This window comes from Strix uralensis, chromosome 6 (assembly GCF_047716275.1).
Source record: "Strix uralensis isolate ZFMK-TIS-50842 chromosome 6, bStrUra1, whole genome shotgun sequence".
Lineage (NCBI taxonomy): Eukaryota > Metazoa > Chordata > Aves > Strigiformes > Strigidae > Strix > Strix uralensis.
Genome location: NC_133977.1, coordinates 27,795,831 through 27,809,206, shown reverse-complemented (window position 1 = coordinate 27,809,206; position 13,376 = coordinate 27,795,831). Strand labels below are relative to the sequence as shown.

Genomic DNA, 13,376 nt, shown 5'->3' with positions numbered 1-13,376 from the left:
TGCATCGATGTCACACATGAGTCTGGTTCCATGGCTCAGGACCTCCCTGCTCCTGGCACAGCACAGCCCAGCAAGGACACCTGCTGCAGGATCAGGCCATGCTGGGCCCAGTGCATCACCCCAAGCTGGTTGCACAGGGCTCTGTGGGTCATGAGGGATTTTGCTCCTGGCATCCCAAATTCCCCTGGATGATGGCAGGGTGACAGACATCCCACCAGGCCAACTGCATCTCCTCTTTGCCTCCAGCTGCCACATCCCTTGCTAGCCTGGGAATAGGGTAAGTAGCTTCGCTGGAGGGGTGTCTCAAGAAGCTCAGAGGTTTCCAGCTCTGCCCTATCTCTTGGGGGCTGTAAGAGCCAGAGGTGATGAGAAAAGGTGATGCAGCAGGGTGGCCGCATCCTCCCCACCCCTGCTCTGGCTCGTATGGGAGGGAATTTGCTGGGTGGTTTCCTCTCTTGCCAGCCCCCTGAAGACACGAGAAGACACAGGTCACAGCACCTCTCTGTTTTATTGAAGACCAATCCCTCCCCCCAGCCAGCGCAGAGCCCAGCATGCCCAGCTCTTCTTCATCCACTGGGCCAAAGTCCTGCTCTGGAGGATGGGGACACCTCCTTGGACCCAGGCAAAGAGACTCAGGGCTGCCCCTCAGTGCCTGGGATTCCCAGCCCTGCTGTCATCCCTCCTCCTGCTCAACCTCCCAGTCAGCCTTGTCCCTGGGGATGTCCCCACCCATGGAGGGTGTCCCACCAAGCCCTGTATGTGAGGGGCTAAAGCCACAGTAAAACTGGAGCATTAAACTTGGAAGTGACCAGCAGGACACGGGCTCATGTGCAGGATGTCAGGGACTCTCCCCTTCTGTGGTGTGGTCCTTGGGCACTGGGAAGAGGGCAGAGCTGTGGGGACCAGGCTCTGCTGCCTCCGGGTTCTGTCCTTGCCCTGAGGGTTGGCAGTGCCCCCCACATCTGCCCCTGGTACCTCCAACCCCAGAGCCCTGCCCAGGGCAGGAGTTAACCCATGAAGAGAATCTCCTCTCCAGACCAAAGCTTCTCCTGAGGTCTGGAGGAAGCCACCATCGACAGGAGGTGTAGGAGGAATGGAGGAAAGGAAGGCTTTGGAGGCAAAGGTAGGGGACCAAGGAAGAGCAAGGAGAGTCCCATTTCCTTGCCCCTCCCAGGGGGACCCTCACCCATGGACACAGTTGCCCTGGGGCCCCAGCTCCCGACTCCTCTCTGCAGGGAGAGGGGAGGGCAGGCACAGGCTGGGGGCAGAGCTAAAGACGTTCATGGGGTGGGCAGCATGTTGCAAAGGAAAAGGGGGGCACAGTCCCTGCAAGGAGGAGAGCCCATGTTTTTTTCTTCCATTCACACCCTGCTTTAGCTATTAATGTCTGTTCCCAGGATCACGGATGCCTCCTCACCCTAAATTTAGATGGCTTCTCTCCTCCAGCCACCCACATCAGGGACCCAACCCACCTACCCTGCAAGCACCCTTTGCCCCCCATGCCACTTTCCAAATCTAGAAGGGGGCAACTGAGAGCAGGGCACAATCCCACCCCCCCATCCCTCCCTGCTGAGCTTCCCAGCCCCACGCTGCCGGGGATGAGGAGCTCTGCTTGGCGTGGCCGAGCCCCTAATGGTAATGATTGTTCATGTTGTTGAGGTGGGAGGCTGCCATGGCGCTGAACGGGGCAGAGGGCTGGAGCCCGTGCCCGGGGTAGAGGGACGGGCTAGAGCCAGGCCAGTAGGAGAAGCCGGCTGGTGTCACCCCCGAGGTCATGAGGTTGAGTTTGGAGATGCCTGAGAAGGGCAGCGGGGCCAGGTTGCCCTGAAATTTGTAGAGGGTGTGATCGGGGGCGGCCGGCTGGCACACCTGCGCCAGCCCGTGGAAGTCGAACTTGTAGGCGTAGCGCTTGCCGTGGACCTTGGTCATGATGTTCTTGTCGTAGTAGTAGCGCAGTGCCCGGCTCAGCTTGTCATAATTCATGTTGGGTTTGCTCTTCCGCTCGCCCCAGCGCCGCGCCACCTCATCAGGGTCGATCAGCTTGAACTCCCCGTTCGTGCCTTCCCAGGCGATGCAGTTCAGGTTGGCCCGGTCTGAGAGCAGCTCCAGCAGGAACTGCCACAGCTGGATCTGCCCGCTGCCTGCAAGGCCAAGCCCCGCAGAAGTTAAAGTTCCCTCTCAGGACACAAGGAGTGGGGCAGGATGTGCCCCGGTGTCCTCAACCCTCTGCTATGTTGCCCCCTCCTGGACCCAGGTTTCAGATGCACCTCATTGCATCTTCGCTCTAGAGACACAGAAGATAGTAACGAGGTCTTATCTCCTTTGCAGCATCCTTATCCCCATCCTGCCCCCCAAGCAAGAGGAGGGGAGGATGCCTCTGCATCTCTGGACAGGAGTAGGAGTGCTCAGAGGTCAATGGAGGCTGCGGTGGGTCTGGATCCAGGGTCCCCACATCCCTCCCGCCCTCATTCACACACTTGCTCATTTGCTTTACTGTGGGTATCTCGCCTAGTTCTTTCATCTGCAGCCCCAAGAAGGAGGTATCTTGGCAGCACTAGATTCGTCCCAGCACCAGTATTCCCCACTGCCACCTCTGCTTGAAACTGGGCTGGTGTCACAGCACAGCCCTTACCCACCTCTAGGGGCACTGTGCCCTGCAAGGATGTCTCCATGATGAGCTGAAGTCAGGGTGCAACACTGCTCTGACCTGCACCCCTGGCAGGCGCAGGCCGGTATAGGGGAAGGAGAGACCAGGACAGTACCTGCTGTGGCTTTGAATCAGGTACCAATGTTCCTTACTTCCACAGGAAAACTGTCCTCTCTGAGCCACGGCCATTGCACCCACAGCTGATACTGAGGAGAACCCTTGGGGGTGCCCAGGATGCCCCTGTGCCAGACTGTGCACACACAGGAGCCTGGCACACCTGGACATGCCCATGCTGAGGCACACAGACAGGCTCCACTGAGTCTGGCCAGAGGTCACGAGAGGAGAGGGTCTCTGGACCTCAGGGTGACGAATAGCCCCACTCCTGGGACCCAGCCACCCTGCAGAGCTGCCCTGCACTTACCCAGACACCCCCCACTCTCTCCCAAGCAGCATCCCCTGCACATCCCTGCTCCTGACCCTGGCCCTTGCAGCACAGGCTCTTCCCTCAGCAGAAGAAGCATCTTTGCATTTCATCCTCCTCTCTGTGCTTTTCTGCCACTATTTTGTCTAAGGGTTCTTGGATCCCATATAGAGGTTTAGCACCCATGACCGCTGCAGCAGGCAGTCCCATGGCTCAGCTGTGTTTCCCACAAAGAACCACCTTGTCCTGATTTTTTCATACCCACCTATTTCATTTGGTGCCCCCCCTGCCCCATTCTTGCTCTGGAAGAAGCAGGGAACAGCCTTTCCTCATCCATCCCCATTCACCAAACCCCCCCTCAGATGTCCCGATTCAGGCAGCCGAGCCCAGGTCTTTCCAAGGTATTGTATTTCCAAATCCCCCATCCTGGGACCGAGGTGGGGGATCTCTCCTCTCTAGAGATCTTCCCTCTTCTCTGTCCCTGTAGCCCCCACCCCGGGCTCCCGCTATCCCTCACCCACGAGGTGCCCCACCCCACGCAAGCAGGGCAGGGTGGTGTTGAGGGGTGCTGCTGGGTGGGGCAGCGAGGCTCAATCCTGCCTGCCGCAGGGTGCTGTGCTGCAGCGCCCGGCAGCTCCCCGAGGGAACCTCCAGGGATCCAAAAAGGTCCTTCTCACTGCAGCGCAGTGTGCAGAGTACGGCTGGGGCAGAGTCCGCAGTGCAGAGGCAAAAGGGCCCCCGCCAGTCCGGCTTTGCCCCCCTCGCTCCCCTAAACCAGAGCTCCCCTTTTCCCGCTCAGAGCACTCCCTGGCCTGTCTCCTTGCCAGACAGGCAAGCTACGTGGCCCAAGCACCACAGCGCTGGCTCCCTGGCCACCTGATGACCAGTGCTGCTGTGCTCCCCAGCAGGCTCTAGGCTGCTCCCTGGCCAGCCCTTGGTCGATCCCCAGAACCCCTGGACGGCTTTCCCTGGACGGATGGGTCCGGCTCCCGGGGATCCATCATCTCCCAGCCAACCCCAGCCCCTCACCGGCAAGTCCCTCCCGGGTGCGATCGCACCTCATTCCCCCGCTCCCAAGAACGGGTCCCCCGAGCCCGGATTATCCCCCCACACCTCCCGGACTGGCTGGCAGCTCCCTCCCCGTCGAATGTCCCCGGAGCACCTGGGGGACCGAGCTGGGACCCCGCACCCGCCCCGCCCCGCTGCGAGGGTCCGAAGCGGTCCGGGGCGCTGGGCAGCCCACTCCTCTCCGCTGCAACGGGACGGCCGGTCCCGGCCGTCGGGGCTCGACCGTTCTCCCCGTGGGTTTTGGCGGCGGGATGCTCCCAGCCCGACCCGCCCACAGCAGCAGGGAGCGGGGCTCCGCCGTGGCCGTGTCCCGCGTGGGCAGTGCCCCGCACACGGACGGGAAGGGGTCCCCGATGGCTGCGGGGCGGCGGGGGATGCCTGTGCCCCGGGGGGGTCCCCGCGGCGGGCGGGGCGGGGGGAGCGGGGCCGGGGAAGGGGCAGCCGTGCTCTTACCTTTCTGCACGCCGGGGCTGAGAGACCCCCACGCCTGGCTCTTCCCGTCTTTGAACAAAGTTTCCCCGACTGGATCTGGGGGGAAAAAGGGGCGCGGGTGGGGGTGGAGGGGGGGGCTGGAGCCAGGCGGGACCGCGACCCCCCGGCGCCCACCCGCGGGCAGCCTCCCCGCAGCCCCCGGCCTCTCCCCCTCGCCTGCCCCGCCGCCGCGGCGAAGCCAGGAAACGCGTCCAGGAAAAAGGAAATCCGATTTCCGACCGAGCCGGGGAAGCTTTTAAATAGGAATAGAAAATCCCCCGGGCTGGGGTAGGGAGGAGAGAGGGAGAGAGGGAGAGAACTGCGGGGCAGGGGGAGAGGGAGAGGAGGCGGGTGGGGTGGAAGGATGGGTAGCAGGAGCGGCAGGTGGAAGGAAGGACGAGTGTCGGTGTTTGGGGAGCAGACGGCTGGGGAAAGGAGAGATAGATGGAGAGAGGGGTGGAAGGAAGGAAGGAGAGAGAGATGGGTGGATGGACAGAAGGACAGAAGGGAGGCTGGATGGGTAGATGGAGGGAAGGATAAGAAGAAGGAAGGGAAAGAAGGGCGAGCGGTTGACAGGTGGAAGGAAGGGCAGGTAATGGGTGAGGTGGAGGAAGAATGGGCTGATGGAAGGGACCAGGGTAGGTGGAAGGGATGGCCGGTAGCGGGGACAGAAGTAGGGACGGAGGGACGAGTGGGTGGGTGGAAGGATGGATGAATGGAAGCATAGGGGAAGGATGGGTGGAAGGATGGGTTGGAAGGACAGAAAGGTGGATGGAGGGATGGAAGGATAAGGGGGGTCGGTGGGTGGATGAAGGATGGAAGGGAGGACAGCTGTGTGGGCATGGAAGGCGGCGAGGGCAGCTGGAAGGAAGGAGGAAGGGGTGGTTGGGGGGCTGGAAGGCAGAAAGGGAGGATGGATGGAGGGAGAGGGGAAGACAGGGTGGGCGCTGGACGGAGACGGGGCAGAGAAGGGCCCCAGGGCAGCGGCGGGGCAGGGCGGGCGGGGGCCGGGTGCTGTGCGGTGCACGGCGCTGCGGCGGGGCAGCGGCCGGGGGGGTCCGCCCGTACCTGGCAGGTACATGTTGAGCAGCAGTGGCACCGCTCCGGCGCCGTGTCTCATGGCAGCTGTGGGGGCGGCCCGCGGGCTGCATGTTTTAATATTCCTGCCCCTATTATTATTATTATTATTCCACTTTATCAGGGAGCAGCTGATGGCGAATAAATGGCAGCGGGACGGGCAGGGGACGGGCAGGGGCCGGGAGAGGCGGGGGGGTGGGGGGGGAGTTTCCAGGCAACTCGCAGAGGCTCGGGGCCCCGGCTCCAGCAATTTCCTCCGCTGTAATTAAAGCGGGCGCTGCCCCCCCCCCCGCCCCTTCCCCGCACCCCCCCCCCCCCCCCCCCCCCCACCCCCCCCCCTCTATCGGGCCCGCATCAGACTTTAATCACGGCCGCGGGTTTCTATGGAGAGCGGCTCGGGCCGCTTCCTGCCTCTTCCGCCTCCTTAACTCTTCGCAAACACGGCGCTGCCATCCCAGCCGGGAGCGGGGCTCGGACACTGCCTGGAGACCGCCGGGGCCCGGCCTCCCACCGCCCCCCTCAGCGTCCCGCTCCCCGCCCGCCCGGCACCTCACCGCGCAGAGTTGGCATCGTCCCTCCGAGCCACCCGTGGGGCTCTGTGCCTGCCCCTTCCCCAGCTCCGGGGTCCCCAGCGCAGTCCTGGGGTCCCCTTGCAGGTCCCAGAGCCCTGGGGTGAGTCGGTTGGGTCCCCATGTCCCTCCAGCTCCGGGACAGCAGTGATGTGATCCCTTTGCAGTGCCCAGAGCTCCAGGGTGGGGAAGTGCATCTTCTGCGGTCGGTGGCACCAGGACGTACCACAGCTCTGCCTCCTCCCTGGCTTCTCCGTGCCCTTCTGGACAGTCCCTGCCTCGGGGACGGTTAAGCTGTGACCATCCTGGGGTTCCCAGCCCTGTCCCAATCTCTTATGCATCTTTATTAGGAGCTGTAGAAGCTGGGTGACCCCCAACACCCACCCGAACCTGCATGGCCCCATCTCCACCAGCCCTGGGTGTTGTGAAGACGAAAGTGCAATTTGGGGAAAAACTTCTAACAGGGAAAGGGTCTGGGGTGATCTTGGATCCCAAAAGATACATCTGGCCAGGTTTTTCCCCATCAACCATGGCTCCAGCTGCCACATGCAGGTGCGGGGTGCCAGCAGAGGCTTTGTCCCCCCAGCCAAGAGCGAACCCTCTACCAACACCCCACAGCTCAAGGCAGGCAGGCAGCGTGCCAGCAGCGGGCACCAGCTCTGCTCCATGAGTCCAATGCGGTACAGCCAAGCTGCCCATCAGCCCATGACCTCTCTTGCGGTGGTTCATTGATGTCTGAAGAATGAGCTCTCACACCGGACTTAGCCAAATTTCTTGAAAGTGGTCATCACAAGACGTGAATGCAATGGAAATCACGATACAGTCATGTCAGACCCATGGATATTATTTATGCCACAGCTGAAATGTGCCCTGCATAAGGAGCTGCAGCCCACAGGTAGCAACACTCAGCTGGGGTGCCTCGGGGTGCCACAGCCCAAAGGGGCTGGTGGCTTCTCCCGGGTGGGGCTGTCCAAAGGGTGTAGGAAACAGGGGGTCCCATGGGTGCTGAGCTGAGCTCCGGGTGCTCCACCCCTGCTGCCCATCTCTGTCGGGGACAGAGAGCAGATGCTGGCAGGGGGACACACAAGCAGAGCCCACAGTACTCCCCCACCAATTCCCCACCAATTCTATTTGGATGTAACAGTCCTAAATAGTTTCTCTTCCCCCAGTTTGTCCCCTGTACTACCCTGAACCCCATCACAGGATGTCCCATCTCCGTACAACTCAACAGCCCTGGCTGCTCCCCCCATCCCTCTCCTTCCCAGCCCCCCTGAGCCCCACCGCCCATTGCAGCTCTCCCAGCAGCAGCTCTGCAGCCTCCCAGACTTGCTTTCGCTGCCTGAGTCACAGGAACAAACGCAGGCAACGGAAAACAAGCCCCAGAGACAACAGGGTGAGCTGGGGAGGGGGCCAGACCCGCTGAGCCCCTCTCCCCTGGCAGCCCCAGTGACCAGGATCCTGCCCCAACAAACCTGCATGGCAGAGGGCATGGAGGGGGGGGGAGTGGGAGGGTCTGGGCTGAGGGCTCCTGCATCAGCCTAGGGTCGGGGGATCAGTTTGGGATCAGCCTGAGAAGCAGGGTTAGGGCTGTGGGAGCTGGGAATAGGGGGTTGTGAGGGGCACAAGGTTTGGAGACTCATGGGTCCCTGGGAAAGCCAGTGGTGGGGGGCTTACAGTGGGGGGCTGAGAGGGCTGAGGGGTCCAGAGGGGCAGGGAGTGTGGGGTCCCAGGGGCTGGGGAACCCTGTGCCCATAGGGAACTTTGGGGAGTTGAAAGTTGTGACCCCAGGTTCATGGGGGAGCTGGGACAGACCCACAGGATAGGGGCCGAGGGGGGGGGGGGGGGGGGGGGGGGGGGGGGCAGGTCCAGGGAACAGGGCCCCAGGTCTGTGGGGGAGCCAGGGAACGGGGCTTCGGGTCCATGGGGGATCTGGGAGATGAGGGTTCAGGTCTGTGGGGCTCCAGGGGACAGGGCCTGGACACGTGGAGCACCCAGCTGGCAGCAGCAGCAGGTCCCCCTGGCCGCAAGCAGGCAGTCTGCCCCCCGCCCCCAGCTCTCCACCCCACACTCCCCCAGGACAGAGCAGTAAAGACCCCACATTTTGCTGTGACCCCCACAGCTCCCCCCCCCCATCGCAGCCCTGTGAGCAGGTGCCCAGGACAACTTCACCTGTGTGCCGGCGGCGTGGAGCAGAGCCGAGCTGACGTGGCCTTGGGCTGGCTGCAGCCCGGCCGGGTGTGCAGGAATGTGTTTGTGCAGGGGGAGAGGCCGGCTGCTGTGGGGCTGTGGCGGGGTGGGGCCAGCGGGGACACGGAGGGGACAGGGGAGGGCTGGGGGGCACCCCTCAGCAGGGACGCCCTGCGGGATGGGGACGCACAAGGTGCCGGGGCTTTTGCATGGCGCATGTTGGGGTGCAAGGGGAGAGGGAGTGGGGACATGCAGGGCGTGAATGCGTACACTTGTGTGCACACTCGTGTGCAAGCTCACGTGTGCAGTGCACACGCTCACACACACGCCAGGGCTGGGGTCTCCGTGCAGCCCTGGGTGCAGGGTGGGCACATGCTGGCCCCCAGCCCAGTCCTTCCTAGTGTCCCAGCACCCTTCTGGGGCACCCACAGCCTCAAGGCCAGGCATGCTTGTAGCAGGGTGGGCATCCAGGGGTCCAGGCATCCAAGTCACCCAGCACCTTTCCACCATCCTGTGGCTTTAGAGGGGATGTCCCAGGTGTGGGGAGCACCTCAGGACTGGAGGCCTGCACCCCAGTACAGCTTGGGGTGCCACAGCAGGATGGAAGAGGAGGAGGAGGCCAGGAAAGGGTGCTGGAGGAGGAGGAGGCTGGGTGGGGCTCCTAGTGTGCCTGGGCAGAGCCGGAGCCGGATGCTGGCACGGATGTGCTGGCGTGGCCAGGCTGGGGGTGGGGGGACCTGGACCCTAAGGGTGCTGGGAGCAGTGAGCTGAGCCCCCTGCCAGTTGCAGGAGACTGGCCTGAGGACCTCCTGCCCTGTCCCCCACACCCCCACATAACCCTGTACGCCTCCTCTATAAGCCAGTGCTCCCAACCCTGCCCCAGCTGTGGCCATCCCATCTGTGGCAGTCCCCCCCTCCCAGATGACCCCAGTAGTTCTCCTCCTCCTCAGGCCCACAGCAGGCAGGGACCCTCTCTCTCTTCCAAACCGGGGTGCAGAGAGAGGGGACCTCGTGTTCACAGGCTTTGTAGCAATCACCTTCCCTGGCACTGAGCCTGGGAGGAGGACCCAGGGCACCCTGGATGCCCCTTCCTGGCTCCAGCCCCTTCTTTGCCCAGTAAGGGCAGTAAATTCCCATTTCCCCAGCCGGAGCATCATGGGGGTGGGAAACATTCTTCGTCCCCTCTACTTGCTGTGCATGGACCAGAGGTGAGATGCAGAGAGCTCAGCCCAGGGTGGTGGTGACCATGGATCCAAAACCACCTGGGGAATGGAAAACCCCTTCCAGCTGCTGAGAGCTGGGGGGCAGCAGGGTAGGGGCAGACACCCTGCCTCCCACCCCACAGGGGGTGCCTCGGGCCTAGCAGCCCCCTGAGGAGCAGAGCAGAGGCAGGAGCACCCTTTTTTTTTGACAAATGCCTTTATTTGCTACCAGATAGAGGTCTATTGCACAGCAGCCCAGAGGCTGCGGGGCATGCGGCCCTGCCCCTGCTCAGTGCTGGACGCGGCGGATGGATTGGATCTGGTTGGTGTGGGCCTGGCTGCTGTATTCATTGTACTTCTTGAACTCGCCGTTCTGTCTGTCCCGCTCCAGCACGTACTGGTAGCCCCTGTATCCCGGGTACTGGTATGCCACCCACCTGCAAGCAGACCCCTGGCTCAGAGACCCAGGCCAAATTGCCCCCTTCCATCCCATCCCATCCCATCCCATCCCATCCCATCCCATCCCATCCCATCCCATCCCATCCCATCCCATCCCTTCCCACCCTTCTGCTTTGCCCCGGGAGGGGAGGGACAGAAAACACCCCACAGCTTGGATTATCGGTGGAAGGGGAGCAGGCAGACACCCCTCCTTTTTGGGGTCCCCTTTCCCCATCCCTGGGGCTATGCAGGAGGGAGGTGCTCGCTGAAGCCCTACTCTTGGTTCCCACCACCCCCTCCCCGCCGGCAGGACTCACGCTCCGGCGTTCACTTTGATGGATGCCACCTCCTTGTTGCCCCAGCCCATGGCCTGCAGCGAGGGGTAATCGTCGCTCAGCTCAAACTTGTGCCCCTGGAAGTTCTCAGCCTCGTAGAGGATGACTTTGCTGTCGTTGTGGTTCTGTGAAGGGAGAGAGCTGGGGTCAGCGAGGATGGGGTGGCTTGGGCAGGAATAGGGGATGTGGCATCAGAGGAAGACACAGCAAGGCACAGTGGGAGGACTGGGACCACGGTCAGCTTTGGTGCAAGGCATGGGCATGTCCTTCAGCCTGCCATCCCTCACCAGGACACCCAAGGGCTGCCCAGAGGATGCTGTTCTCATGTTCCTCTGGTCCCAATGCACAGCAGCCAGTGAGGGTGGCAGTGGCCACATCCTCTGCACCCACACAGGCTCCTGCCCTCAGCATCCTTGCAGTCCCCGTGGCTGCAGGAAGGTTTCAGGGCAAGGCAGGCTGCTGAGAGTGGTCCCCCCTGCTCTGTGGGGCTTTGCTGGGTGCTGGGCACCGAGGGGTTAATCACTGGGACACTGAGCAATGCGGCACTGTCCCCCGTGCCCAGCCCCCACAGCATCTATCTGCACCGAGGAGCAGTCCTGCCAGCAAGGAGTGATCTTATCGCATCCCCTTTATTAAAGCCCAAGCATATCTGCCTGGTGATTATTAAAAGTTGGGGGGGGACCCCCCGCTCGGAGGCGCAGACGTGCCGCTATTGCGAGCGCCAGTGTCTCTGCAGATGGAGCGATAGAGGCTGCATCTGCCTGGGCATGGCTCGGATACCCCAGGCGGGAGGGGGATGGACCCTGCACCCCAATCATCCCTGTGGTCCTGCCAGCTCCCCCCTGCTCACCCCATCCCCAGTTATCCCGGGTGGGGGGACAAGGCCCATGGACCCCAGCCTGGGAGGTGGCTCTCCAATGCACAAAGCAGAAGGAGCTGGGATGGTGTTTCAGGCTGAATTTTAGCCCTAAAGAGCATCCCAGGACCCTTGCAGGGAGGCAGGACCCAGTTGGTGCAGCCATCCCTCCACCCTACGGCACTTCCATGTGTGCCTCAGCCCACCATCCCATATCCCACCTATTCCATCCTTCTGTCTGTCCCTCATCTCCCCCCATGCTGGACTGTCGGGGTGCACTGTGGTGATGTCCCCGTAACTCACCGCGCACTTGACGGGTCGGAATGAGAGGAGGTGCTCGGTCCTGTAGCCGCTGTTCCCGCTCCAGGCCTCCCACCGGGGATAGTCACCCTTCTCCAGAATAAACTGCTGCCCCTGGTACTCAGGGTACTCGAAGCCCACCCAGCTGGAGGGGAGAGGAGGAAAGCCCTCAGGGATGTGCGGCGCAGCCCCCAGGCTCAGCCCAGGGCCAGCTTCTCCCTCCTGCGCAGGGGACGGAGACGTCCTGGCAGGGTGTGGGTCTGTCACGGAGGTTGGGGTCCTTGCTAGCAGCAAACGTCCCTTTTGAGAGTGGGACCCCTCTCCCCAGGGCCACACCGTTGCCTCTGACCCATGCCTCAGCTCGGCAGGGTCTCCCTGCTTTGCGGATGGGGAAACTGCGGTACCACGCAAGGAGCACAGGGAGGGAGGTCACACGATGAGACTGTGTTGGAGCCGAGGAAGGACCCGGGTGTCCTGGCTCTCTGGCAGCTCCCGACAGTTCCCTGGGAGCAGCGGGTTTGGGGTGTGCCAAGGGGCCGCGGGGCTGGCAGGGCACTTACGGGCCAGACTCCACCTTGATGGAGCGGATCTTGCGGAAGCCGCGCTCCATGATGCTGGGACACTCCATGAGGAACTCGCAGCGCTTGCCCTGGAAGCTCTCCTCCTCCCACACCGTGATCTTGTACTGCCCCAGGGTGTCCATGGCTTCGCTGCTGGTCATGCGGGTCACTCGGCTGCTGGCAGAGCCCCACGCATCACCCCGGGCAGGTGCCCACCATCAGCCCCCAGCCACCCCGCTGCCTGCCACAGAGCCTGGAGTGCCGGCGGTGCTGCCCTCACACATCCCGTGCCACCGGCCCCTCGCCCTCCCAGGCTGGCACAGGGGATGCTTCCCATTCCCCTTTCCTTGGTGCTAGGGGATCTCCGGTGACCCCCAAGTTGCAGAGGGCACTTTGCGATGCCCCATCTCTCCATGTGATGTACCCGGGGCTGCTGCAGTTTCTCTGCTCCCAGGCTCCCTGAGATGACTCCTGGGGTCGGCTGGGTGCAGTGGCACTGTACCCAGTGCAGGGGGGTGGCAGTGACCCCCACTCAGACACGGGTGTGGGGTGCAGGTCTGGGGCAGAGAAGCCCAGCTCTTGCAAAGATGGGTGCCAGCATCCCTCCTGCCCGCACAGGGTACCCCTGCGGTGCCACGCAGCACCCCGCAGCTTGCCCTTCCCAGAGTGTCGGTGGCGGGGGGGGGGGGGGGCTTGGTGTGGGGGGGGGCGAAGGGAGCGTGGCAGCGCCTGTGCAGTGGGGGGGCTTGGGGGCTCACAGCCTGGTACTTACTTGGTCGGCAGGGCACAGAAGCGAAGGTGGCGGTGCCGGCGCCGGCTTTTCCCCTCGCCCTTTATAGGCGGGCACCGAAGTGCCGATGGTGCAGGCGGGCAGGGCGCTGTGTCAGCAGGCAGGGGATGGGGGGGGACAGGGTGCGCACCCACCCCAGACTCCGGCTGTCCATTCCACTTAGGCAGTGTGGCGAGAGCAGCCCCCCCGCACCCCGCGGGGCTGACAATGAAAGTGCTGGGCTGTGTTTGCGCAGGGGCTCAGGGCACAATGGGCAAAGGGCCTGACGCACCGCTTTCCTTTCTGCCCCCGGACAATGTCCCTGCTTGGCCCAGGGATTAGGGACCCAGCCTTTCCCAGGGCACTGGCAGCCTTTGCCAGGGTTGAGGCTGGTGGGAAGGAGGTGCCAGGGTGAAGCGGAGATTTGCCAGCTGGGAGCTGAGGGGCACTGATGTCCTCACACTAGGATGCGGGGC

At 63.1% G+C, this 13,376-nt stretch overlaps 2 protein-coding genes across 2 annotated transcripts; both read right to left on the bottom strand.

The window, feature by feature from the left end:
* Positions 1–489: 489 nt before the first annotated feature.
* On the bottom strand, positions 490–6,657 carry FEV (FEV transcription factor, ETS family member). The gene is made up of 5 exons (XM_074873973.1): positions 6,480–6,657; positions 5,676–5,732; positions 5,182–5,468; positions 4,590–4,860; positions 490–2,141 (listed from the first exon to the last, which is right to left on the bottom strand). The coding sequence occupies exons 1-5, from the start codon at positions 6,655–6,657 to the stop codon at positions 1,630–1,632; spliced, it is 1,305 nt and encodes a 434-aa protein (XP_074730074.1). The 3' UTR covers positions 490–1,629.
* A 3,274-nt stretch (positions 6,658–9,931) lies between these two features.
* CRYBA2 (crystallin beta A2) lies at positions 9,932–12,292 on the bottom strand. The gene is made up of 4 exons (XM_074872303.1): positions 12,132–12,292; positions 11,575–11,716; positions 10,398–10,540; positions 9,932–10,079 (listed from the first exon to the last, which is right to left on the bottom strand). The coding sequence occupies exons 1-4, from the start codon at positions 12,290–12,292 to the stop codon at positions 9,932–9,934; spliced, it is 594 nt and encodes a 197-aa protein (XP_074728404.1).
* Between the last annotated feature and the right edge of the window lie 1,084 nt (positions 12,293–13,376).

Coding starts and splice junctions, on each gene's coding strand:
- CRYBA2 (XM_074872303.1), bottom strand. CDS start 12,292: ATGACCAGCAGCGAAGCCATGGACACCCTGGGGCAGTACAAGATCACG. Junction 11,717..12,131: donor ATCAAGGTGGAGTCTGGCCC/GTAAGTGCCCTG, acceptor TCTCCCCTCCAG/CTGGGTGGGCTTCGAGTACC. Junction 10,541..11,574: donor TCCGACCCGTCAAGTGCGCG/GTGAGTTACGGG, acceptor CTCCCTTCACAG/AACCACAACGACAGCAAAGT.
- FEV (XM_074873973.1), bottom strand. CDS start 6,657: ATGGGGCCATGCAGGTTCGGGTGGGTGTTGGGGGTCACCCAGCTTCTA. Junction 5,469..5,675: donor GCTCAACATGTACCTGCCAG/GTACGGGCGGAC, acceptor CCTTCCTTCCAG/CTGCCCTCGCCGCCTTCCAT. Junction 2,142..4,589: donor CAGCCCCGGCGTGCAGAAAG/GTAAGAGCACGG, acceptor TTGGCCTTGCAG/GCAGCGGGCAGATCCAGCTG.